The 26,407-nt window shown below is 39.0% G+C and overlaps 1 protein-coding gene across 6 annotated transcripts in view; it reads right to left on the reverse strand.

Moving 5' to 3' along the window:
- Window positions 1-277: 277 nt before the first annotated feature.
- Window positions 278-26,407, reverse strand: part of LOC113082821 (dedicator of cytokinesis protein 7-like) — a 44,919-nt gene continuing 18,789 nt past the window's right edge. Inside the window, exons 15-50 of one of the 6 annotated variants that reach the window (XM_026254268.1) lie at window positions 23,447-23,564; window positions 22,757-22,827; window positions 21,400-21,538; window positions 20,971-21,072; window positions 19,944-20,030; window positions 19,634-19,865; window positions 19,380-19,544; window positions 18,623-18,795; window positions 17,897-17,998; window positions 16,729-16,815; window positions 16,418-16,513; window positions 14,991-15,131; window positions 14,714-14,827; window positions 14,244-14,414; window positions 13,546-13,685; window positions 11,932-12,101; window positions 11,612-11,760; window positions 10,243-10,425; window positions 9,475-9,601; window positions 9,315-9,399; window positions 9,036-9,132; window positions 8,791-8,925; window positions 8,035-8,187; window positions 7,784-7,942; window positions 7,435-7,535; window positions 7,165-7,357; window positions 6,830-6,973; window positions 6,539-6,670; window positions 6,019-6,033; window positions 5,444-5,569; window positions 4,969-5,058; window positions 4,326-4,562; window positions 4,101-4,244; window positions 3,915-4,021; window positions 2,979-3,152; window positions 1,519-1,561 (exon numbers count right to left, since the gene is read on the reverse strand). In XM_026254268.1, coding sequence (XP_026110053.1) covers window positions 1,519-1,561; window positions 2,979-3,152; window positions 3,915-4,021; window positions 4,101-4,244; window positions 4,326-4,562; window positions 4,969-5,058; window positions 5,444-5,569; window positions 6,019-6,033; window positions 6,539-6,670; window positions 6,830-6,973; window positions 7,165-7,357; window positions 7,435-7,535; window positions 7,784-7,942; window positions 8,035-8,187; window positions 8,791-8,925; window positions 9,036-9,132; window positions 9,315-9,399; window positions 9,475-9,601; window positions 10,243-10,425; window positions 11,612-11,760; window positions 11,932-12,101; window positions 13,546-13,685; window positions 14,244-14,414; window positions 14,714-14,827; window positions 14,991-15,131; window positions 16,418-16,513; window positions 16,729-16,815; window positions 17,897-17,998; window positions 18,623-18,795; window positions 19,380-19,544; window positions 19,634-19,865; window positions 19,944-20,030; window positions 20,971-21,072; window positions 21,400-21,538; window positions 22,757-22,827; window positions 23,447-23,564 — 4,702 coding nt within the window. Of the gene's footprint in view, window positions 1,651-2,978; window positions 3,153-3,914; window positions 4,022-4,100; window positions 4,245-4,325; window positions 4,563-4,968; window positions 5,059-5,443; window positions 5,577-5,800; window positions 5,826-6,018; window positions 6,034-6,538; window positions 6,671-6,829; window positions 6,974-7,164; window positions 7,358-7,434; window positions 7,536-7,783; window positions 7,943-8,034; window positions 8,188-8,790; window positions 8,926-9,035; window positions 9,133-9,314; window positions 9,602-10,242; window positions 10,426-11,611; window positions 11,761-11,931; window positions 12,102-13,545; window positions 13,686-14,243; window positions 14,415-14,713; window positions 14,828-14,990; window positions 15,132-16,417; window positions 16,514-16,728; window positions 16,816-17,896; window positions 17,999-18,622; window positions 18,796-19,379; window positions 19,545-19,633; window positions 19,866-19,943; window positions 20,031-20,970; window positions 21,073-21,399; window positions 21,539-22,756; window positions 22,828-23,446; window positions 23,565-26,407 lie in introns of those variants that run through there. The other 5 variants (XM_026254277.1, XM_026254257.1, XM_026254261.1 and 2 more) reach the window with 5 other exon arrangements.

A 26,407-nucleotide genomic window follows, 5' to 3' on the forward strand; every position in this document is an offset into this window, starting at 1 on the left:
GTAATAGGCATATCTATATAAGCATAGACTCATTTTTAATCTATAACAGATATATTACAGCTTTCAATATATTAATATATTAATGTGTTTATCTATACATATCACTATTAAAAATATTGTAAAATAGTATTTACAATATATTTACTCTACATAAAATATACTGTAAATAATATACGTTCTATTAATAATAAATTAACACTACAAATAATTTATTTACGTTTTATGTGTTTCTACATCTATACATGAACGCTTAAAAAAAAGCCACAGTTAAACAAAATGGGAGAAGTTTCTTTTAATATAAAAACTGAAAAGAAAAAAGGACAAACATACAAATAAATAAAGAAAAGAAATCATTTTGGTTATTAAAAATACTAAAATATTTAGACCAGCAATTTGCACAGTATAGTGTTGAGACCGGCATTAGAGGTCATACAAAAATTAAAATAGTGCAAGCCAGATATTACAGCAGTCCAACTATAGTAGGTAGGTAGCAAAAGTATTACTAGTTCAGGACATTATCTACATTCAGCAGCCAAAATGGCAACATCTAAATCATTCTCCCTTTTCCAGTTTACATACTGTACTAGTGCATCACGTGGAAAGTATACATTACATTACAGTGCATTTACAATAACATGAACATTAAATTGAAAGTAGGACTGGACGCAGCAGTGGCAGGAAAACTCAAAGCAGTCAGTGCAGAACGTCAGTGGGCTCTTTCCTTTCAGTGCAGAACTTTTTCCACAGATAATCACTATATTAATGCCTTATGCTTCCTCCGTTACCCAAAGGGACACGCATCCAAGGAACTAGCTAGGGATCTCCACTATATACATTCTACAATCTTGAAACAAATCCAGCTTTTCCTTTTCTTTTTTGCATAAATGCTTGAGCCAACAGCAGAATTAGTTTTAAAAACAGTTTGCACAAATGACGTGAAAGATTAAACAGGTCTCCTCTGAGTGAGTCTGTCTCTGGGCTCAGTCTGTCAGTGGTTAGTCTTCAAAAAGACTTTTACAAATGCTTTAATCCACTGAGTGCAAGCAGATAAATCAAACAGCAATACAATGTTTTATGTGGCAACAGTCACACAGACACACACACACACAAATTCCTGGAAGGACTCTGCCTCATACAGTTGCCCTCTTTCTCACACTCACACAAGTGCATGAGACGGGGAAAGATGGCACAAACAAACAAAAGAAGGAAATGCAGGAGCATGTGAATGCAGTGTGCTGGTTAGAACCAATGTTGAGCAAGAAGCTGGTTTTTCTCTACTCATGACTACTTTGAGCGGTTATTCTGCTGTGCCCATGCAGATCATAATGACTGTGTTTACAGCAGATAACCTCTGGGAGTAAACAGACTGAAGCTCCGGGAGAGAGAGGCTGGCTCAGGAGGGCTTGTGGCTGAGAGAGGAATGTGCAGTGTGTTTTAGTGTGTGGCTGGGGGGGTTGAATGATGGAGCGGGTGATCAGGACTGGCTTTACATCCACCCGCGCTCGGCCTCGCCACACCTCAGCACTCCACCCGCCGGAAACTGGATCGACTGAGAGAATTCCTGTAAACATGAGCAAGAACAGATCCTCGATTCGGATAAACCCCTTCTGATGACTCTGGCTCATGGCTCTGAGAGCCAGTTATCACTCACTACAGGAAACGTGGTTTGGAAGAGGAAAAACAAGTCACTTAACAAAAGGGCATTCATATTATTATTTTTTTGTATTTATTTATTATATCATGCATTATTTTCTGTCATTTTTATTGCATAATTATTTTTACTAATATATATATGTTATTAATATTACAATATAATAATATTTCATAATATTAGGTGAACAGACACTTACATTACACTTAATTCTTTTAGTATTCTTCTTGTATACTGAATACAGATGCAAACTGTATATTCGAACATTGTTTAAACAAAAAGTGAACAGACACCTTCAAAACTGCATTTTTTTATTGTATTAATTATACAATATCATTTTCTGTTATTATTATTATTATTATTATTATTACTAATAATAATAATAATAATAATAATAACAAAAACAATGAAAAAATTCAACCCTATGAAATACATTTTAATTTTTTCCCAAAATAAATTTTCTCTTCTGGATTCATTTTTTTCACATTTGAAGTTTTAATGGTTAAATTACATTTTATTATTCAAAACAATGTCTAATTAACTGAAGTCATGAAACGTACACAATCTCACAGCAATTTTCTATTTTGACCAAATTCTGTGTTTTTCATCAATTTTTTGGCTTCCATTTGAACAGTTTCATTCAATTTTAATAACCAAAAGTATCTAAGTAATCGATTTTATTAAAAAAAAATTTAGTATCATTTAATTTATTTATTTTTCAGAAATACCATGTTGTGTATTTACATTTTTCTGGTAAATATTTTTTTCTGGTAAATATTCCTTAAAAATATTGTTTTCATAATAATTAAACTGTATTTTATTTTTTAATTTAAGTGTACTAACCTACTTTTGATTTATTTATTTTTGCCAAAATTTGGCAAATTCCGTGACATTCCATTTTTATGACGGGATTCTGGGTTTTTTGCATGCCGGAAAACATAGGGCCCTACGTAACAGTAATAACATTTATAATATAATATCTATAAGAATAAAAATAGTTTTAATAATTAGAAATATTCTTAACTGTAATAATTTATTATTTTATAAATAATTTGATAATTTAATATTAACATTTTTTAATCAGAAATATAAATGTTTATGATCAATGTATTTATTGTACTCATTAATATTTATTTATTGAATGTAGACGCAACACTATATTAGTATGTCATGCATGTTGTACACAAAAAATGGCGAATGGCTGCTAACCAACTGGCCGGAGTCAGGATGCACAGATTTTTAATGAGCTTGATGAGTTTAGTTTACAAGTAACCAGGCTGCTATGACCCGCTCTGTCTGTTTGCAGATCAACTCTGTGTGCTGTTACCTCTGTGTTGGTGTGGTTGGCAGAGGCAGAGGTCTGTAGAGTTGAGGGATTTTCCGGTTGATAAGAGGAAACAGAGCTTCTCTCAGTTTAGTGTAGTTCCGCTCCAGCTCTCGATGGTACTCCTTCTGATCTGGACCGATCAGAGACTTGTTCTTCCTCAGAGCATCCTCACACCTGAGTCAAGAGTGGGTCAAAAGAGACCCAGAACTGTCAGTCCATTTTAACGAACTGCTAAACAGAAAACGCTGCTTTAACTGGAGGATTCAAACCTTCAATCACTCGTTCACTTGGTTCTTAGCCATGGGAAGACACCCTGCTGATCTGTGGCTTAGGTACTTTAGCATGATGGAAATAGACTGAGGCCATGCTTAGGACCATAAGGATCCAAACCGAGGACACATAAGACTAGGGGTGTGAATTTTTTTTGATTGGTGATTCACTGCTTTTTAACTCGATTCCACTGCAAGTTTTCTAAATTCAGTATGATTCAATTGAAGCTGATATACTGAACTGTTTGAACTTTTGATTCAGTAAATGCTTTAACAAATCTCAAAATACATCTTAAGCAGGAAAAAGACATTTATTGCTCAAAAAATAAGTTAAGCAATACTTCCTAAAAATCCCTAGAAAATGATAATTAGTAAAACTGCCACTGTGTAAAATAATGTATTTATTTTTAAATATTCTACTCTGCTCTAAACTAGCATTGCTTCTGGAGAGAAGCTGAAAAACATAAAAACTTTTCAAGTGCCAACACAGGTATTAGCCAATCAGATCGTCTTATGCAAATACCCTAGTGCAGACATCAAGTTTACCTCTAATATGATTGGCTGTTGTGACTATGACTTTTAAAATCAATGAAAAACCTAAGTAAATGATCACAACCTAGCGTTTTCAACTCAAAAAGCAAGAATGTGTGCATAAAAGTCACTCCACCTTTTAGTCAAGTCCTTGAAGCAGAGGCGCAGTTTATTGTGATGCCGGAAGAGTTTGGGGTCCTCGGGAATTTCAGACAGGAAGACCTGAGCCACCTCCAGGGGACCCTTTGAGACAACACGTACAGGTTCACATCCAAAATCAAACCGACAAACTGGAGGAAAACCTCTTGATCCAAAATGTTACCTGATTAACAGTGGTGCCAACACAACCCTGGAGCACCATCTGGAGCATCTTAGAGTCAGCTGGGTCCTGATGGGTCGCGAAGGCCAGCTCCTGGGTCTTCTTCTGCATATCCTCAATCGCCACCTCCATCGGCATCAGAATGATCTGTTGGGAGGAAAATAATACTTCCAAAATCTGTCTTGAGGCAATTTACGCAGCTCCAAAAGCAAAGCGGCCCGGCCGTACCTCCTCTTTGTGGATGACGTTGACGCGGGTCTTGATGTAGGGGAAGGCGTGGGAGGTGGTGAGGATGGTCTTGCGTTTGTACTGCTCGTGCAGGTCGCCGTGGGCCCGACCGTCCAGCGTGAACGGCGTACAGTACATGAACGTGCGCAGGTTATAGTTCTTGTCGAAGTAAGTGATGCGCTCCTTCAGCTCGTAAGTGTCAAAGAAGGGCTCCACGTATGTGATCTGCAGGTACGCCTGGATAACAAACATACACAGCACTGATCAATGTGAAGACTAAAACTATCAAATCATATCTGTTAATTGAAATACCGATGACAAACAATAATATATATATATATATATATATATATATATATATATATATATATATATATATATATATATATATATATATATAAGAAACAAACTGAAATAAAATATATGTTTAAGCTGAAGTACTAAAATTAGCTAAATAGAAAAATTTATTAAAGCTAAAATTAATTAAATATATAACGATAATTACAAAAAATAAAATAAAATAAAATAAGGCAATTTAAATACAAATAAATCCAACAATAGTTTATACAGGATCCTTACAGAGTATAAATATGTTTTAGTTTGATAAGAAGCCTTCAGTCTCATGTCAGCATTAATCTCTGACCTTATTGGGGTCCAGTTTGTTTTTGTCAACAGGGTTGGAGTCCTTGATGATCACCACCACTTCATCACCAAATCGTTCAGAGTAAAACTCCTACAAAAATCAAAATCAGCATAAACCTCACAAAGGATCTTATTAAAAGCATCATCTGAGATGCACAGGACCAACAAATAAACCATTTTTACACCACTGTCCTCATCCTGACCAAATATTTGTACCCCTGCAATAGAAATAATTTCTCATAAATTAATATAAATTGTAAAGAGAGTTTTTTTATTTGTCCTTTAAAATGTAGGACGCTTTCAAAAATACAAAAATATATATATATATATATATATGAAAAGAACAAATTAACTTGAAAATGTTTAACGAATGTTTATAATTAATTATTTAAAATTAATTACTACCAATATTACTAAACATAATTAGTTATTATTATTCAAATGAAAAAGTTTTTATGATTTTTTTCACAACGCACCTCCAGTCTATAAGATATCTCAGCTAGTTTGGTGATGGACGGCTCTTTATAGACAAACTCCTGCTCGTCCAGATCTCCAAAGCGGCACCCATAGAAGCCCACACGGAAATAGGTGCCAAACATCCTCTATGGCCTGAGCAATTGAGACGCATGTAAGAAGAGAGAAGAGAAGGGTGTCACATAAAAGCCTAGTTTTAGTCGGTTTCAGCCACATCATGCCTAAAGACACAACACTTAATTTCACGTAGGATGGGTTTATGGATCCGAATGCGTGCACATGTGCCCCAGGACAACACTGACTTGTGCCATTCTTGAGAAATGGCCTTGCGTAAGTGTGTCAGAGACGGTGAACCTTACAGTGGGATGCAACAGCTTGAAATTTCTGTTGGGTAACCAAGTTCATGTTCACTCACCAGGAAAACATCCAGACCACACACGGGGAGACCAATGGAGAAATAAAAAGAGACAAAGACCAGAGACAGTTAGTTTGTGTGTGGGAGAAAATTCCCTCTTACATAAACTGTAACATATGTTCCTGATAAATACAGAAGCACAGTGTGATCGATCAGCCGTACCTCCCATCCTGAGCTCTGTGTGCGGACACAGCAGGAGACACATCAGCACCGACAGGACAGAGAAAAGACATCAGTCAAACATCTCAACCACACACATCAGAGCAACACACCACAGCTCAGCAACTAACGTCTGTGGTCCAGATCTCAGCCCAAGACTGGCTTCATCTGGAGGACAAATCATTTACAGGTGCATCTCAATAAAATAGATTTTCGTGGAAAAGTTCATTTATTTCAGTAATTCAACTCAAATCGAGAAACTGGTGTATAAAATAAATTCAATGCACACAGACTGAAGTGGTCTGGTTCTTTTAACTGTGATGACTTTGGCTCACATTTAGCAAAAACCCACCACTTCGCTGGATGAAGTAGCAGGCTTTATCATTTAAAAAACATAAAGAAATAACTCATTAATGTATAATGAATATTGTAATATCCATTCAACAAACGGATTCCTGAGACTGAGGAGAGTTTCCTGCAGATGCGTTCAGCTCTTAAACACAAACGTCTGGGGTCAACAAACCTGATTGTAGACTTTGCTGAAGGCATCCTGCAGTTTGCCGTGGACAGAGGCCAGCTTCTTAAAGTCTCTGTTGGCCTCGTGAATGGGACAAAGGATTTTGTAGACTTCATTTATGGCCTCGTACATGGCAGCCTGGAGGAGGGACAGAATGTACAGTCAACGTTCAGTTAATAATCCCATAAAAATGTGTGGCGCTGACTTGGATAGGAGTCTAATCCATTTGATTCCCTTGGATGCACTCAGTTTCCATGAGTGAGGGGGGGGGGGGGGTGATGTGACGTGAGCTCTCACCATGTTGAAAGAAGCAGCTGCTTGCTCCAGAAGTCCCACGAGTCCAGACTCACTGAAGTACTTCCCTGAACAGATGCCCTCCTCCTCTGGGGACAGAATATCATCAGACACCGCAGACTCCTCCAGCACATTGGACGAAATACTCTGTGAAACGCAATCGAAAGGGTCAACAATCGCTAAATCTATCATGGGTATGATCAGAATTTACAGTATGTTTTTAATCAAAACGGCAAAGTGTCCAGTGAGAATGTGTTTCTCATTTGCATTTTCAATATATTCCATTATTAGATTCTTTTAGTATTTGTTTTAAGCCGTTACACACACAGGATTTTTACCTGGAATGACACGCATCCGATTGGGAGGTAGCGGCAATCTTCAAGCATGTTGAGGTACTCCGCCACAAGGGCGGCGCTATGCACCAGACAGTGTGCTGCCTCCGCGTGGTTCCCTCTCTCAGAGTGCTTCCCTGCCATGTTCTGCAGCCACGTGAGCCTCAGATCAGGAGAGTTTTGGTAGCCCTTAGCTATCCTACTCAGAGAAGAGCCATTTGTACACACAGCAGAGAGGCACTGAACGTCCTTTGGTTCTCTTTATAAAGCACTGACCTGTACATGAGGTCTATAAGCATCTCTGGGTCCTGCTGGTGCTCCTTCATCTTCACAGTGTCAGTGAGAATCATGTGGAGGTTGAAGACGAGATCCTGCACCTACAGACGAGACCGAAGAAAAGAGACTCAGAATTACAGTAATATCATTGATGTGCTAGCTTTTATTACTATTTTATCTTTATATTTTCTGTTTTTGCTTTAATTTTAAAGTTTTTAAAGCATTTGTGTGGAAATGATAAATGCTGCCTTGGCAAATAGCTGAAATAAGTTGGTGTTGGGTTTTTATCCCCTGTGGGATTCGAACCAACAACCTTTGAGCTCCCAGCTCCGACCCAAGTGTTTGATACCTGCTCAGGGAAGGGGGAATCTCGGAGCTCCAGGTCATCCTCGGCGTATGTGAGAATAGTTTTTAAAGAGCGTCGCAGATGCTCTTCATTGAACTTCGTCGAGGTTCCCACGAGTGAAGACAGAGACATGGTAACCTGCATCTTCACACGCGCAAAATTCTACAGGACAGGAGAAAAGACACAGAGTTTCTCCTCTGTATGTAGGACAAGCTGAATCAAGGAGAGCAGTTTAAAGTGAGATTGTGCCTTACGTTGCCGATCTCAAAGTTTTGTCTCATGAGCAGGTAGAGGGAGGCGCTGGCGTGGCTGCGTACGGAGCTCACGCTGCTGCCGCAGTGACGCAGTAACCGCAAACACAGATCGGCACAGAGCTCAGTGTCCTCCTCAAACAGCATCTCTGGGAACTACAGAAACACACGTGCAAAGCTTTAATTCTTCTACAATTTCCTTTGTGAACTATGTCCAATAATATATGCACAAGACTAACCTGAACAACGAGGGAAGGTCTTACAGTTTCAAGACGTACACAAATGTATTTACATTTCTTAAGAAAGTGCGAGAGGTACAAGTGTGCAAATTCTCATTGTAACAATGAAAGAATGTTGTCGGTGATAGCCAGGATGTTTGCTCTTGTTTAATTTTCTCCAGGGTGCACTACAATATCTTGCACAAACCATTGTATATATAGCTTTTGGAATACCTCTTCTTGTCTATTTTAGTTTTTATTTGTATCCATTTATGTTTGTCTATTGTGCCAAACCCTTGTGAGAAGCTAAACAGTCTTTCATTGTCTCTGATCACAGAAATTACATACATTTTTTTTTTTAAACTGTTGTTTTAAATTGCACTAACATTCAACCATACTTGCATTATTTCTCACTGAATAAATGCAGTCTTGGTAAGAAAAAGAGACTTTATTAAAAATGAATGGTAGTGTGCATGTGATAGAATTGAATGATTTTAAATAAGATGTTCAGTAAGTAGCACTGCCAGCAACAGACACAAACCTTGTAGACCAAAGCTCTCTGTGTGCTGAAGCAGTGCTGCAGGAAGAGGGCGCTCTGGTTTCCTGCCAAACTGTGGAGGAGGACTCTCAGCACACCACCCAAAACACTCTCCTTCAGCTCTGACATCACCACCGTCTGATGCAAAATCACGCACAAACACTTAAGAACCATGTGAAAATGATGCATGTCGTGACACATGCTATTAGTAGTAAATGCATCCAAATGAGTCACAAAGTCTGTTTTACTTTGACAATGATCTCCAGTGTGTCCAGGACTATGAGAGCAGCTTCTGTCGCCAAGTTTCCATCCACTACTGACTCCTGCTCCACCTCTGCCTTGGTTCTGCACAGAGACAGTGTTTACAGCAAGCTATTCACACACACACACACACACACACACCACTGTACATGTAGCTAGTGATTATGTGCTTCATTAAAATGACAGACAGCTAGAGCAACATCATTCAGATGTCCATTGAATGTGAACGGCAACAAAAAGATGAGAGAGGAGGCAAAAAGACCCACTTGTCCACTCTGTCTGCGTTCTGTCTCCAGTGAGTGACGTTTTTCCTCCAGCGGACGTTCTCCTGACCTCCGTAAGGACTGCGCTCTGAGGAACACACAGGAACAGAGGTCAATGCTTTGACGTGTACTCGCACAGATACCAACAGAGCGTCCGTTGTACCTCTGCAGCGACGGACCATCTCCTGTCTTGCTCCGATGGTGCCCAGTATGGCCTCCTCTAGACGGGCCTTCATGTCCTGAGACTTCTTAAAGGTCAGACTGTTTATCCTCTGCAGGGCTTTCTTCCCCTGAGAAGAGGCCGATGAACAGGATGATCAAAAACACGTCAATACAACAATGCACTATATGAAGTAAAATTTCCTGAATGTGTCACAGGCAATGGTGTAACATACGAAACGACTTCCAAAACTACGGTTTCAAGCCATTTTTAATTTGAAAGAGGTCACGTCATATTTTTACCATATTTATTCCCCCTTGGTCCTCATATACAATGTTAGTAAAGATTTGTACCGAAAACAATAACATTTTCCACCCCCTTCAGGCCCTTGGAATTAAACAGGATGTTCAACCAAATATAGGTTTAAACTGGCATATCCTCAACACAGCCTCTTTGTAAATAATTACATTGTGGAAGATTTATAAAAAATAAAAATAAATTTATGCAATGATTCCAAACATGTTTTATATATTGCATTTTCAAGGTATAAAACATTATTTATTTTTGTAAGAAGAAAAAAAAAATAAGAAAAAATAATAATAATAATAACAATATATATATTGACCTCCATGTTACTCATACTGCTTGGTTTGTATTTAAGATAAAACAGGATCAATCCTCCTGATCTCTTCACTACCTCACCATGACTGAATGGACATCAGTGTTTCTAAATACCGAACAGTCCTTACTGAGGAGGGAATGTGGATGTACCTTGTATTCGAAACAGGACAGACAGAGGTGCAGAAGATCAAGCAAGCGGTTGATTTGTGGCACAGACAGGTCTGAGACCCAGCGCTCCAACAGCCCTGCGTCTGCATTCTTCAACACCCACAGAAAACAAACCAGCAGCGTCCTGCTGCAGTCGGCAGAGAGGGCGCTACACTGACGGCCCGCCTGACGAACAAACAAACAGAAACACATTTACACCCAAACACACCACAACAAAGCCGACCGATTAGACATCACATCCGGCAGCCTGTTTGGGACAGGCATATACAGAGGATGTCCTTACACACCCATGTATAATAAATACTTAGACACACATGATCCGCATTTCCTCAGCCGCACACAAGCCATTAATATTCACTAATGAACAGGGAACTCTGTTCAGAGCAAAGAGAACACAACATTCCCTCTGGTGGTGGAGAGCAGTACTGCAGCCGACAGAATGGACAGGAGTGACTACGAAGGGCTCCTCTAGTGGTGATATTAAGAAACTGCAGTTGTGAACTCATTCAGATGAATGGGAGGGAAAATTCCAGAAATCCATGAAGTAATTCTATTTATGCTGTTTGCCTTTCTATTTATTCCACTAGAGCAACAGCATTGGAAAATCATGTGAAAACTTTGTGCATAAACATAACTTATTAAAAATAAGAATAATACTGTTTTTGAATTTGGGACATTTAGATTTAAAAAAAGTGTAAAGTACTGTAAAATGATTAGGGGAACATGATTTGGGCATGTTGCAGGCCAGACTTGAACCTTCATTACCTGCATGAACACCAAGGCTTAATATGAATGGGTCACTTGAACTATGGAACAAAAATCAGGTCTTAAAATGGAGGTCATTATTATTATTTTATAAAAAAAAAAAAAAAGAAGTTTTATTCAATAAGAACACATTAAAATCACAAAAAACTTTTTTAAGAAAATACTTATATTTTAAATAAATGCTGTGAATTTTAACTTTCTACGTATCAAAAAACAAAAACAAAATCAGCTTTCACAAAAAAATATTACGCAGCAAAACTGTTTTCAACATTGATGACAATAATTTCTATATAATAGTTTATATAGTTTTTGAAAGATTATGACACTGAAGACTTGGGTAATGATGCTGAAGATTCATCACAAGAATAAAGGACATTTTGTTATGTACTGTATTAAACTAGAACACAATTATTTTAAATGGTGATCATATTTCACTCTATTTTTTCTCAAACAAAATGCAGCCATAAGAGACTTCTTTCAAAAAGGTTAACCTAAACATACAGCACACTACTGTTCAAAAAATGTTAAAACTTCACAACCTTCGTTCATCTTAATTACTAACAGTGGTCAGTGAGCAGGTACTCACCATGGACGGCAGAGTGAAGGGGTTGGCTTTGGAGTGGGGCAGAGGTGAGCCAGCTATGGCCATGGCAACAGACTGGCTGATGGTGCCGTTGTCTGGGTCACTTTCGTCGACGAGCGCCGAGGCATGACGTACACGCTGTGGGGACGTGTCTGGGACACACAAAGGTGGAGAGATACAGATCTCGGCTGAAACAGGACTTTTGTTCAGTTTCTAATGACTGTGGAACGCTGACCTTTAAAAGACTATTCAACTCATAAACAGAGTTGATATAAATAACTGAAGAGATAAGCAGTCTGCTCTGCTCGCAGGCTCTCACTAACCGGTGAAGTCGTGAAGCTGGGCCAGCGTCTCCATGATGATGGGGATGAGTGGCAGGTAGAGCTGGGCGACGTGCGAGCGGACCTGGGGGTCTGTGTAGCGGGGGTCCGCGTCGTGACTGCACAGCAGAGAATGCAGCGCACTAATGGCCTTCTTGTGTAGGAAGAACACACTGAGAAAGAGGTGTGAGATGTGATCTGAGGTGTTGGAATCGATGTATTTTTGAAGTCCCATTTATAAAAGCTGTTCAAAAACAATTCTAAGTTTTTTCTGTGGTGATTTAAAGGGCTAGTTCACCCCCCCAAAAAAACTAAACCTCAAACCATACTAGGTGTGTATTACCGTATTTTCCGGACTATAAGTCACACTTTTTTTCATAGTTTGGCTGGTCCTGTGACTTATAGTCAGGTGTGACTTATCAAAATTAATTTGACATAAATCAAGAGAAATTAACCAAGAGAAAACATTACCATCTCCAGCCGCGAGAGGGCACTCTATGACGCTCAATGCTCCTGTAGTCTACACTGAGCAGCATAGAGCGCCCTCTCGCGGCTGCAGACGGTAATGTTTTCTCTTGGTTCTTGGTTCTTGGTTCTAAATAAATGCGACTTATAGTCCAGAGCGACTTATATATATATGTTTTTTTCCTTGTCAAGACGTTTTTTTGGACTGATGCGACTTATACTCAGGTGCGACTTACACCTCTTTTGGGAAGTCGTGGCCTAATGGTTAGAGTCCTGGCTCTTCCAAGCTAATGGCAGTGAATGGGTGTTGAGATTTTGAAGCCCAATAAAGTGCATCCATCCATCATAAAAATTGCTCCACACATTCCACACACTTCAAAGGGCTTTTATTAACCCTCTGGAGTACATTTAATGATGGATGGATGAACTTGATTTTGCTTCAAAATCTCCCCACCCCCCCATTCACTGCCATTATAATATTTGGGTGAACTATCACTTTAAGGCTGAAATCTGAAACTAAATTCAAACATGGTCAAATAAGCTGCTACTTCAAAAACTTCAAGAACTATATCATTCTTTTTCTTTCCATAGCTTGTAATTGTTCCCAACAAAAGTTGAAGAAATATTTCCTTCACTGAGAAATACTTGAGGGGTACATGGTACAGTTTCTATTCAATACCATTAATATTCATATTAATATTTAACATTTTTAAACAAAGGAGTGTTCTCATCATCAGTATATTTCCTCTAAAGCTGGAATACACTCAACAGATTTTATTTGAACAGATTTAGAAACACTAGACACCACACACGTCGACTTTAAGAAAATATTTAGCATCATACACAAAACGACTCGCATAAAACAATATATGTTCTAAAATGTTCTCAAAATACCGAGCATGTTTGATATCCTCCAGCTGGATGGAATCACAGTCTGAAGCTAAAAGTAAAAACCCTGTCTGTGTTCATTATACACTACGTGATTTTTCTGTGAAATCGGTCAACTGCTCAAAATCTGCAGAATGACTCTGACTTTTGACAACTAACACTGACTCTGGATTCCAAATCTGTACTGTATCTGTACTGACATAAGCTGGGAATGTCTAGATGTGTCTCCCTAGTAAAATACGTGAGTGTGTGAGTGTTTCTCACCCCTCTCCATCTGGCTCCAGGATGAGTGACAGCTCAGCCAACAGCAGACCAGAAAGAAAGTGCTGCTGGCGAAACGGCACGGACAGTTCAAACATGCTGACCACACCCTGATCCTGAACATGACAGGAGAACGCTGAGCTCTACAAGAGAAACACACAGAAAATGCCTGCTTCAGCTCTGCCATAATAAAGTCATGTGCAATTTACTCCCCAAGAGGATTCCACCGAGTGTGTTCGGGTTGATATAATGTGGCTGTATGAGACAGAAACATAACATCCATCATGTCAGGATTTAAACTCTACAGTGAGAAACGCTCCAACGCACAATTACAAACAAATCAGGAAACCCTACAGCACTGACACTAGATTTCTGTGCAGTAAGAGAATGTGGTCAGTTTATATAAACATTTGGAGAAGAGCACTCGGTCTAATCCACCCAAGAAAACATGAACATCCAGCTCTCGAGAGAGGAACAAAACAAACATGTCATTATCGCCAAATTCCACAAAACTGAACAAGTCAAGCTGGAGGAGTTCAGTAAATCTGCCTAATTCTAATTAACAACCCTCACACATAATCACGGTCTGAGATGAAGAATTAAAGGAATGAATCTGCACCCTACACAATTTCGGTTTTAGTAAAAAACAAAGCGAAAAGCCAAGCTATTTTCTGTGACAGTGCTAGTCCGAGTGTGTGTACCTGAGAGGTGGTGGAGGATGTGGAGGGTGAGGGGGACGCGGGGGGACTGAGGGTGGCGCAGGGCAGGTTCAGGGTGACGTAGTGCTCGTGACTGCAGACGATCCGTATGAAGTCCATCCTCAACGCTGTCAGAGAGCTGGGGTTCTGCGCTGTGTGGAGCTTATTATTAATCTGAAGACACAAATGCACCAAACTGTCATCTGTCACTAAAGTTTCTAGGGTGACTTCACAGCTGCAGCTCACATCTGCATGTGTCTTGTTCCCTAAACCAATTGCATTCCATGCAAACCATGCACTATGTGCACTAGTGTGCTTTTAACATTTTATGCGTACAACGTCTAGTGATCATGGCAGCAGAAATACATCAAATGATGCTAAAACTATGGATAAGCGCATCACATATTCAGACTACACCACTCAAACACACTGAAAGCATTTTAAAATGTGTGCTTCTGTGTTTATGCACGTACCTGTTTATAATACGAGCGGATGAGGTTGAAAACAAAGCCTCTGTCCATGAGAGACAGCAGGTCATTGAGGAAAAAGGCCAAGCTGCTGTTTAACCTCTCCACTAACTCGACATCCTGAAATGCACAAAGATAATAGTTCAGACGGAGATAAGCATGCATCCTGTTGATTCATAACAAGAGTAAACAGCCATTAACCACCATGAAGTCTCACACTTCCCCTTATCTACATACGGTCTGTGCTCCTCCAACAGTAAAAGGAGATCTGCCGCTCTTTTACCTTTTGATATCGGCTGGCTATGTCTGCACTGATGGCACACACTAAGGCAGAGATGTCGTCCACAAAGCGGTCGGGGAAGCGCTGGCGTCGGGGCAAGTCCAGGCACGAGGACAGGAACAGATGATGGGACATGCTCTTCACCTGTTATCACACAGAACAATGAGTGATAGCATCTGAAGCTTTGAAACCGCCTTAAAAACTGACCAAACACAAGCTTTTTCAAAACCTGCATGTCTAAAAATTCTAGAAATAATATAATATAATAAAAATATGTGTGGGAATATATTAAAGGGATCTGCTCACTCGAAAATAAACATTATACATTTTTTTATTGACAAGATGGTAAGTAAATGACAACATTTTTATTATTTTGGTTGAACTAGCCCTTTAATTAAAAACTAAAAGACAGTTAAAAGACTATTTATGTTTTTCAGAGCTCAAAAAGAGTCAGATGTGCCCATATCATATCCAATTCTCGTTTTACTAAATTTTAAGCTCGTTTTTAGTCAATTGTGTACACAATAGAATTAGTTTTCTCTCATTTGTGACCATGGACCACAAAACCAGTCTTAAGTGTATTTTTTTCACAATTGAGATTTATACATCATCATTGATGTATGGTTTGTTATTTTAGGACAATATTTGCCCGAGATACAAACTATTTGAAAATCTGGAAGTATTGAGAAAATCGCCTTTAAAGTTGTCCAAATGAAGTTCTTTGCAATGCATATTACTAATCAAAACTGAAGCTTCGATATATTTATGGTAGGAAATTTGCTAAATATCTTCATGGAACATGATCTTTACTTAATATCCCAATAATCTTTGGCATAAAAGAAAAATCGATAATTTTGACCCATACAATGTTTTTTTGGCTATTGCTACAAATATACCCCAGAGGCTTAAGACTGCTTTTGTGGTCCAAACGAGGAACCAAATTATTTTCTTGTGCACACTGTTTACATAAAACGAGGGAATAAATTATAATATCATGAGCACAATTTAGTAAACAAGTTAAAAAATTATGCCATGTGAAAGATTTACAACTTTTTCCTCATGTCAAGTGAGGGGCTCTGTAATATTCAGTAATCTTATCGATTTGACTGCACTAACTTCTCCAGATGAGAACTGAATTGAGCTGGGAAATTGCACTAACCTTGCAACAACTGAATCAACATTGACTTGAGCTCAATAATGCTACTATTGTCTTCTGTAGAGCTGCTTTATAGCTGAATTGAGTTCCTTCATTCCATGAACTTTGCAACACTGATATTCAACTAAAGTAGAGCCGCTTTTTTATTTTTACAACATAGACACTTAAATCCCATTGTATTATTGTGAAGCTGCTCTGAAACAATGTGTATCATATAAAGTGCTAAAGAAATAAGTATGGCTTGAAAAATGTAAAAGGTTGGAGGCCTACAGACCATGAGCTGGAAGAAGAACCAGGCCTGCTGTAGAGACGCCTCTCTCACGGTGCTGGAGCTCACCACCCACTGGAGAGCCAACTCTTCATGAAGTAACTGAACGCAGACAGCATTACAAAAATAAGTATATAACAAAATATCCACACAGAACACAACCACACACAATGAAGACAGACTTCTTTGAAATAGTAGTAATATGTGTGCATGAACGAGAAGAAGTGGCTCAATGAATGGGTGAGTACATAAATGAGCAAATGAAGGAACGATTGAATAGAAGAGTGCAGAGGTGAGTAAATGAGTATGTGCTCTACCTTCTTGGCGATCTGCCTGGAGGGAGGACAGAGAATGGAGGCAGTCTCGATGAAGGCAGACATGCGATTACAGGCACGCTCACTGGCCTGTCGACCAGTGGGGGAACACAGAGCAATGGTGGTGGGGAAGATGATGACGACGATGAAGAATGGAAGACAGAAATAGAAGTAGAAAAAAGTGAGGGAAGAGGGATAAGACAATGCCTGTGACACACACCAACCCAGATCCTTAAAATAATAAAAACGTAACCCATGCTATGTTAGAGATAATGTACAGTCAGCCGGTCATCAATGCAAAATAAACCCTGACAGCGTGGTTGAGGTCTTGTATAATCCTTAAGGGGTTTATTTTGTGGTTACCCGAATTTTTACATTACAAGAGACATGAGTTGGTTGATGAAAAGGAGGAGGCATGAACGCAACTTTACACACGAAAGCTCACACATCTTCAGACACAGACAGACATACATAAAAATAAAACCAAATGGACAGCAGCAGAAGAGCTGGCAGAAGATTTATACGGAGAATGATTACAGAAGTAATACCAGTTTGAAAGCAATAAGAGGATACAGGATGACATGGTGTAGGGCCGGAATATGGACTGGGCATTTTAGCAAGATTTAGGAATTAGGGTGTAGGGGACAGTAAACAAAATTTTGGTAGAGTTTTGGACACTAACAAGTCATGTTGGGTTAGGGGTTTGAGACACTAAAAAGTATTGTTAGGGCTAAAAGTTTGAGTCAGTAACTATGCTTGGGTAAAAGGTCTGAGACAGCAAAAAGTAACGTTAGGGTTAAAGGTTTAAAATGGAGATTACGGATGTTATGGTTAAAAGTTTGAGACAGTAATAAGAAATGTAAAGGGTTAAATGAGACAGTAACAAGTAATGTTAGCGTTAGAGGTTTGAAACAGTAACAAGTAATGATACGGTTAAAGGTTTGAGATGGTAACAAGCTGCACTGAGACTGAGACCATAACAGGTCATGTTAGATTGTATGTTTTCAGAAAATGAAAGGTTATATTAGATTGTAGAAATTGAGGTGGTGCAAAAAATGTTATGGCTAAAAGTTTATGTGGGGTAAAAAGGTCTGAGGCAGCTACAGGTTATATTGGGGTGTATGGTTTGAGGCAGTAGGGAGGGACATTAGGGTGTAGGCTTGATTGGCACCTGCTTGAGCTCACAGCTGGAGTTGGGGTTCCGACGGAGCACTGCCCTTGAGCCCCCTGGAGCGTAAGCAGAGTTTACCCAGGAATGTGAGCGGTCTATCCCCTGCTTATCCACCGACGACACAAACACACACCGCAGTGCAGCAACATACAGGTGCCACGGGGAGGGGACGAAGCGCAGGAACAAGAATTAATTTAGGGGAGGTTGGGGGACAATCAGGGCACAGTGGAGGGGAGAGGGTAGGAACAGCAGCACCACAGCAAAAACAGCACCATTATTAGCAGAGCAATCAACAGCTAAACACAGGACACACTTCACAGTCAATCCCTGAACCTGGAGCTCCAGCACAAGACAGTACGAGAAAAACTATTTAACGATTTTGATGAATCCGCTAAACTGTTATTTTTCTCAATGCACCATTTTTCAGCATTTACTTCTTTCATAGAAATATATTTGTTTTGCAAAGTGATGTCACAGATTAGTTAATCCATTTTATTGTAAAATAACTTTACTATAAGATTTTATTTTAATGATCAGTTTTTCCCCACAGAAGATAAAACAGAAATGGACTGTTTAAAAGACAATAACAGCAGCTATCACTTAAAGTGCTTCTTTTAACACTCCGCTCCTTTTAGCTGCATAGGCAAGATAGAAATAATACAGGACAGAGTGGCCACACTGCAGCAACAACCAATCAGATCAGGAGCCAGAGGAAGAGCCGCCCACCTTGCTGCCGATGATTCTCTGCACCTCCTCGTCAGGGGTGGCTGGTGTTGAGGCCAGGTCAGGGTTGGAGTTACTAAGGCTCTTGGAGCGGGACAAGAGCAGGCTGCTGGGTCTTGGCGTCACCCTAGAGAGCGTGGCATACTGGATGGGGAGATCATACGATGCAGCTCCCACTGAAGAAGGAAGTGAGACACACTCAGTGCATGAACTTAAATAAGCATTCTGCTCTTGAGATCCAATGAGAGCGAGTATAAATGTGAGTAAAGAATTAACCACAATACATAAACACTGAGCCCCAGAGAAATGAATCAGCGCAGTTTAAAGGTTAAATAACGTTTACAGTTTTAGCAACGGTTCAATAACTCTACAGTACACAAAAGGGCATTTTGAAGACTTCAAGTTGCCCCAAAATGAACATTTCGTCATCATCTAGTTATCTTCAAATTATTCTAAATCCTGATTTTTTTCATTTCTTCCTTTGAAAGATGCATTGCATTTTGTATCTTTCAAATCACTTTAAAGGGTTAATTCACAAAAATAAAGATTTTATTCAACAAATTCTTGAACGTGTCAGTTGCGTTGCTCTTTATGACGGGTCAGAAATCTCTCGGATTTCATCAAAAATATCTTCATTTGTGTTCTGATGATGAACGAAGGCCTTAGGGGTTTGGAACAACGTGAGGGTGAGTAATTAATGACAGAAGTTTCATTTTTGGGTGAACGTTCCCTTTCTCATTGATCTGTATTCCTCACTCACCAGCAGGGGGAGATAGAGGCTCTGTTGTGGGCAGGTGGAAGCAGTAGTGGATATAGGAGGACAGCAGATTGTTGCGGCCATGATGGTCCTGGTTTCCCTCCAGGTTCTTATGGATCTGGTTTACCAGCAGGGCCATGGCTTCAAAAGCAGCACGGCCAAGATTTACTGGATTAGGAGGAAAGAGAGGAAATGTATCACACAAGCAAATATGATGTGTAACAATGATATTATAGACCAAATCCAGTGTTGCTTACCGATCTGTCCTGCTATGACAGGAGGGTGTACGATCAGCAATATGAGCTTGTTCATCAGTTGATGCAGGAAGCGCACACAAGTGTCCAGCAGAGCCCCTTTCAGAGCCGCCATGCTGGCCTTCAGCTCCGCCTCCACGTTTGCCTCCGTGATTATAACATCCTTCAGCCGGAAAGGGAAGGAGTACTCCTCCAGAACATACACAAGTGTGAAGAACTTATCCAGGTGAGGATCCTACACACATTAAGTGAGACGTGTGTGAATACACTTTGTATTAGAAATGTGTTCATTCCAAGTTTTTGTTTTTATTACCTGTGTGTGAACCGTGGAGGCTGCCTTCACCTCTACATTAAAGACTCCTTTGTGGTTGTCCACCCATTTCATCCCTGGTAGCTGTACCTGAAACACACACAGGCCACAACATATTCTCAGCACATGTGCACATTCCTCCTCAGATATCTCAGCCAAGAAGATGTACACTGTAGCTTTAGACTAACTACAATCTCGACTGAACAGCATTTCTCTGTTGTGCCTGTACAGCATGAATCTACGAATCCTGCCAAGCGTTTGACTTGGTTCATAAATATTACTGATTACATAATTTGACACTTGCTCAGTAGGCAAGACTCATGAATATTAATTGGGACATTTGACTGAAAGCCCCAAGAGTGTCATAAAGCATTGCCTTTGTCATGGTAAAATTCATAATCTCTTCTCAAATGTTGAATTGTTACTTGTAATATTACTTGACACTTGCAAAAAAAAAAAACTGGCATCATTTTATTTTTAAGATGGACTTGGTATAAGGGAGACCAGGGGCTGAATTTCTTTAGTCATAAATAAGCTAAAGTTCTCTCTGAAGCATGGAGTGAAGTCATTTGACCTCAAAGGATATAAAAAAAAAATAGTTTTAAGAAAAATTATTTTGATGTCAAATATTTTTCTTCAGTGTTGATGACTTTGAATTAAACGAATAAGCGCTTTTCCGCAATTTGGAATATGTCTAAATATTGTTTAAAACCAGATTGTTAAAAAAATACTTATTAATTAAATATAATAATAATAATAATCATTTTATAATAATCTTGTTTGAAATAATTTTAAGTTGCAGTAAATAGAAAATAACAACTGTAAAAATGTAAATCTAGTGCTTTTAAAAAGTGTTAAGGGTAAACAAGTGTAGCAGTAGTCTTTGAATTAAAAAGATTAAATTATGAAAAAACAAAAAACAAACATACAATTACAGTTGCTTTCTGTCTGCCCTTCTTTTGACATCTTTATCTTCCACACACAACCACTAACCACATCACAAACATCCAGTTCAGGATGAGTCTCTTACGTCAGGAGTGAGGACGGAGTAGCTGGGTGGAGGTTTCTCCACAGAGACGGGCAGACTGAAGGAGCCGGTGCGCAGGCGGCCATGCTGCATGAGGGGGATCCACTGCAAAAAACAACAGGAACTATGAGAACCCTGCACAGCCTACATGCAGTTTTCATGTGCTATATGTGGCCTACAATCACATGACACTACAACTTCAAAAGCGTCATCGACAGAGTCAGGGGAGGAGCTACTGAATCCCAGCAGGGAAAGAGAGTGCGTGAGAGGTGACGTATGAGGACGCTCCAGGTGTCTCTGAGGGGGGGACAGGGTCACATGGAGGTGAGCGTTTCATCAGGTAGCCTGGAGCGCTTCTCCAGCGCTCCCGGAGTGTGGCTGTCAGGAGACAAAGAGAGAGGAAGAGGAGAAGACAGGGGGTCCTTCTCTCACCGTGTAGCCCACCGGCGTCTCCAGGGGGGTATTCTGCTTGGGCTGGCAGCTGATGTGATAGAAGGTGAAGAGCAGGTGGTGGTTGTCGGTGAGGTTGGCGGGAATCTTCATCTTTACCTCCTCGTAGAACTCCGGGGACCTGCAGAGACGGAGAGAGGAGACTGAAAAAGGCTGAAGTGGTCTTCAACTAGTGGACGGGACCCATTAGAGAGCCTCAGCAAACTTCCAAGGTGGCCACTGGATAACTTCAAATTATTATTTATTTTAATTGTTTTAATATATAATAAAAAAATTTATTTTTTATTTTTTAATAAAATAAAATTAATAATAAATCATGATTTTTACAATAATAAATAGTGCCGTCAAAAATAGCATGTTAACGCAGCTTTATTACTTTATGGTTTATGTGAAGATTGTTTTAAGTTCACTTAAATTAGAAGTTGTTATTTTTTAAAGTCTAATAAATGTTAAATCTGATAGCTCTCAATTACAGTAGTGTTGAATAGCAATAGTCAATGGTTAAATATTAGTGGGGAAAAAGCACAGTTTTCTAGAGACAGCAGTAGTGCTGGTATTCAGCCATAAAACAAGATGCCATTAAAAAAATATTAAATATATACACTGTCTTTATGTTGTTTCTACATTAATTTGAAGATTGAATGTGAAATCATTGCAATATAAAATAATATTTAAAAACTTCAGATGAATAATTTCAGATAATATATATAAAACAAATTAATCAGTTGAGATTAAATAAGAACAGACAGTTTCTGAAACCTTTGGAAAAATGAATTATACAAAATGATATACATAGAATATTTTTGTGATATAATTAAATCCCTTATGCTCACCATTGCTGAATTTATTTAAACAAAAATGGATTAAAAGCATATAATGAAATATTATTCCTATATAATTAATATTCTGTGAAGGTAAAGCTATATTCAGGAACACTTACTCTAGTGTCACACCATCCTTCAGAATCTTTTTTATTGTCAACCGTCTTTAGTAGAAAACCGTTATAACTGCAATACATTTTTCAACATGACTGTTTTCTTTTTACTGTGTTTTCATTACTACAACTAACTGCAGCCTTGGTGAGCATAAAAACTTTCAAAAACTTGAAATTAAAAATGTTCTTTTTTATTATTCTCTCTCTTTCTTGCTCTCTCTGTGTAGACAACAGAATAATACACATATAATGTGGAGCTTTTGGATAGTCTATTGCACAGTGGGAGGCCCTTTGCATCAAGAAGAACCACTGCTGTACCGAAATGTAATATAATTCTAGACATATATAAAATGAAAAAGAAGTGTTGTTTCTGTAATGATTAGTGAATGAGACAAAGGTTTGTACTTGTTATGGTAGATCACTGGGGTGTACGCCTCCTCGTAAAACTCTGCACAGCTTGACTTTCCGAAGATGACCTGTTCAGGGGGTGGAAATCACATTTGCAGAGGTGAATAACAGCTTTACGGCTCCACTAGATGTCACTGGGGAGTTACACTTCAGCTATGATGCTGCCCTCGCTAATCATAACACCGTGGATGGATTACCTAATTATCGCAAAATGAATTTAGCCTCTAATGTACCTGCACTGTATATGGCCTCACTTGAGCCCTAAATAAATTACAGATGTTTCAAAATGAGCAACTGGTGTGTGAATGCTGTGCTAACACTATTAGGGAGTTTCTAAAATCCGTGATTAGATTAACAAAATGTAAAAGGTTCTGCGAGTTCACTGAAATCTCCCAAATCTCCCAGAGCACTTCTTAATAGATCTGAGTTTGGTTCGAGTGACTAATGCAACCTGTGTGTTTAGCTGAAGCTAAAATACTGTGACATGGATCGATGCGTTTTAGGGAGGCGCTGTCATGTTCTTGGCACAGATCTGGAGAGCTTTCTTGTGAACAATTACGTTTATCCAAGCGATGAGATCATCGCATCAGATGTACTTACATAATCCCAAATGTTTTTTTGTCTTTTTAGGAGAATACGCTTTGACAGTGTGACTAGAGCCGGGTGCGGGTGTTATCGGTGACTCACAGACATGGCCTGGCTGGGATCCTCTCCTGCCATGAACTGCACCTTCACTGCAATGTTCCTCACCGAACCCTGTCGGCTGCTGAAGTTGACACTCTGAGGGTAAACGTACAACAGGTTCCTGAGGGGGAGAGAGAAATAAATGAACCCTTTTCTATCAGACCAGCGATGGTTTAGGAGCAGCTTGTAGATGATGTAAACTGTCAAGTTGAGAGCCATTATGTGCACTACCATTTAAAGTTTCCAAAGTCTACGAGACTCGTACTTTTATGTAACTTGTGTTCTTTTATTTTCAGTCCACTTATCTCGATTTCCAGGTTATATACAGTTTGCATCCTTCTGTCAACACAGCGGTGCACACTGTGGTGCTCTCTCAAGCGTGGCCTTCATTTCTAAGAACAATAGATTGAGTCTACCGAGTCACTAAAATGAGTTTCTCAAGAAAGGTGCTTCAGTCTAGTGATTTCTGACACCAGATTTTGACTTCAGCAATGCAAGCGTGCTCGATGTAGCAACTGAAAAAAAGACACTGCATTGTGGCTGTTACATTTCCCTGTGCAGCACAACCATTATCAACTATACGAGACGATGAGAAAGGTTTCTTAAGTAACAAATAAAGCACACCAGAATGATTTCTTTAGGATTACCTGAAACCTGTTTTTTTTAGTTTTTTTTTTTATACAGTAAATATGACTTATGTAGATGGAAAGGCTTTGTAATACAAACTTATTTATATAACAGTCATCAAACAACGATTTTTTTACTTTGCAAAAACTGCAAAAAAGTACCTGTGGTAAGAGATTCATTAGTTTGGCTGATTAAATTTAAGAAAGGTTAAATAGAAACGTACTGCACCATGATATAACAGAAATACTCACTCTCTCAAGAAAATAAAAACTTGTAATCTTAAATGCAAATGGAGAAAAACTAACTTAGGAGTTTTTAGAATTGCATGGAAAAAAACTGTTTGTCCAGCTATAGACAGGCTCTAAAAACTGCCAGGGCCGAGCATCTCCACAAACTCATAGAAAATAACCAAAACAATCCACGGTTTTTAGCACAGTAGCTAGATAAACAAATAACCAGATGTCACCTGAACTAAATATTCCCTCACAGTTTAGTAGCGATTCATTTCTTCACTGATAAATAGATAGCGTCAGAAATACTATAACAAATATAGAATCGACAGCGTCTAGCACTTCATTCATTGCACCCAAAGATAAACTGCAGTGCTTTACAACTACGGGACAAGAAGATATAAACTTATCACTGCATCTAAACCAACAACATGTTTATTAAATCCTGTACCCACTAAATTACTGAAAGAGCTGTTAGCTGTAGCAGAAGAACCACTTCTCGATATCATTAACTCGTCGTTATCTTTAGGTCACGTCCCAAAACCATTCAAGCTGGCGGTTATTAAGCCTCTTATTAAGAAAACACAACTAGATCCTAGTGAACTGGCAAATTACAGACCCATTTCAAATCTTCTGTTTATGTCTAAAATTCTTGAAAACGTTGAGCCTGTTCAATTGTGCTCCTTCCTGTTCCTTTGAGGAACAGTGATATAAATAGACATGAAAGGCAGTGCAGATTACTCGACTTTACCCCAAATCAAACACTGAACAGGCTGCAAGAGCATGAACATGCAGGACTCCTGTAGGATCCCCCTGGCCTCCTGTGACGCTAAATATGATCATTGCATAATGCAGCAAACGCTTACAATCTCTTATCTCTATGCTTTTAAAATAGCACAGTCTCCATTTGATTCTGTGACAGAGGTGCTCTGAATGCCTTTGGGGTTAAAGGAGAAGAGTGCATTGGCAGACAGACCGCTGAGCACGTCCCTGGTTCAATACCACTAAACATCTGTCTGACCAACATAAGTCAAGGTCTCGCTCTCACACAACTATAAGCATAGCTCTGATAGGCTCACGTCTCAGCTGATTTCCCAACGTCCAACATGCATCATCACTGCTTATAAAAGCAGCAGCCTGTTGCAAAGCGTGCACATTAAAACAGCCTGTTTCCCTGCACCAGTCACAGTTTATTTCAGAAGAGGGCAGGATGCAGGCAGCTTTATGCATGCTGTTTACAGCTCTGTGTGTGAATGGGGTCTCCTCATCTCCGCTAAAGTCTCTCCAAGCCGGGGAAAAGCTGGCCTCCACAGATGAAGTGAACATCCTGATGTATGGCGTGCTGCAGTTCAGCGAATCCCTGCACCACATGTACCAGAGCACAGAGGCCAGACTGGGCCGCGTCATGAAAGCCATCAGCCGAACTGAGAGTGAGGTGAAGAGACTGGGGCATGACACGGAGGAGACTGCTAAAAACGAGCGACAGATTAAAGAAAAACTCCAGCTCCTTCAGGTAAAGCCTATATGTTACTTGACCAATGACACATATATATATCTATACACATATCTATATCTATCTATCTATGAGAAATAAAATAGTAATGCAAAATCCCTATCCAAGGACCTTATTTTGACAGATTATTTAAATATCTTATTTGTTTCAAGAATATTGAAATGTTGCAAATAACATTATGTAAAAAAAAAAAAAATTGCCCACAAATTTTTTTATTATAATAATAATTTATTAGTGTCATTAGTATCAGGCCTTGATTCATAGCAAAGATGCCACTGAATAAATATGTAAAACTATTTAAATGTAATAATATATTTACTCAACATGCTCTCACACTATATATATACACACACACACACATATATATACACATATATACATACATATATACATACATACATATACACACACACCAAATTGAGTAAATATTGTATAAAATAAAGGTTTGATTAACTTCATTAATATTGTAGATTTTTTGTCATTCTTATTTTATTTCTCATCTCATTTACTAACATAATTATACTGTGATTCTCACTTCGTGTACCCCAATCTGTGAGTCCATGAGGAGTTGGACTAGTGTGCTCAACAGCTGGT

The sequence above is a fragment of the Carassius auratus genome, chromosome 5 (assembly GCF_003368295.1).
Source record: "Carassius auratus strain Wakin chromosome 5, ASM336829v1, whole genome shotgun sequence".
Taxonomy (NCBI): domain Eukaryota; kingdom Metazoa; phylum Chordata; class Actinopteri; order Cypriniformes; family Cyprinidae; genus Carassius; species Carassius auratus.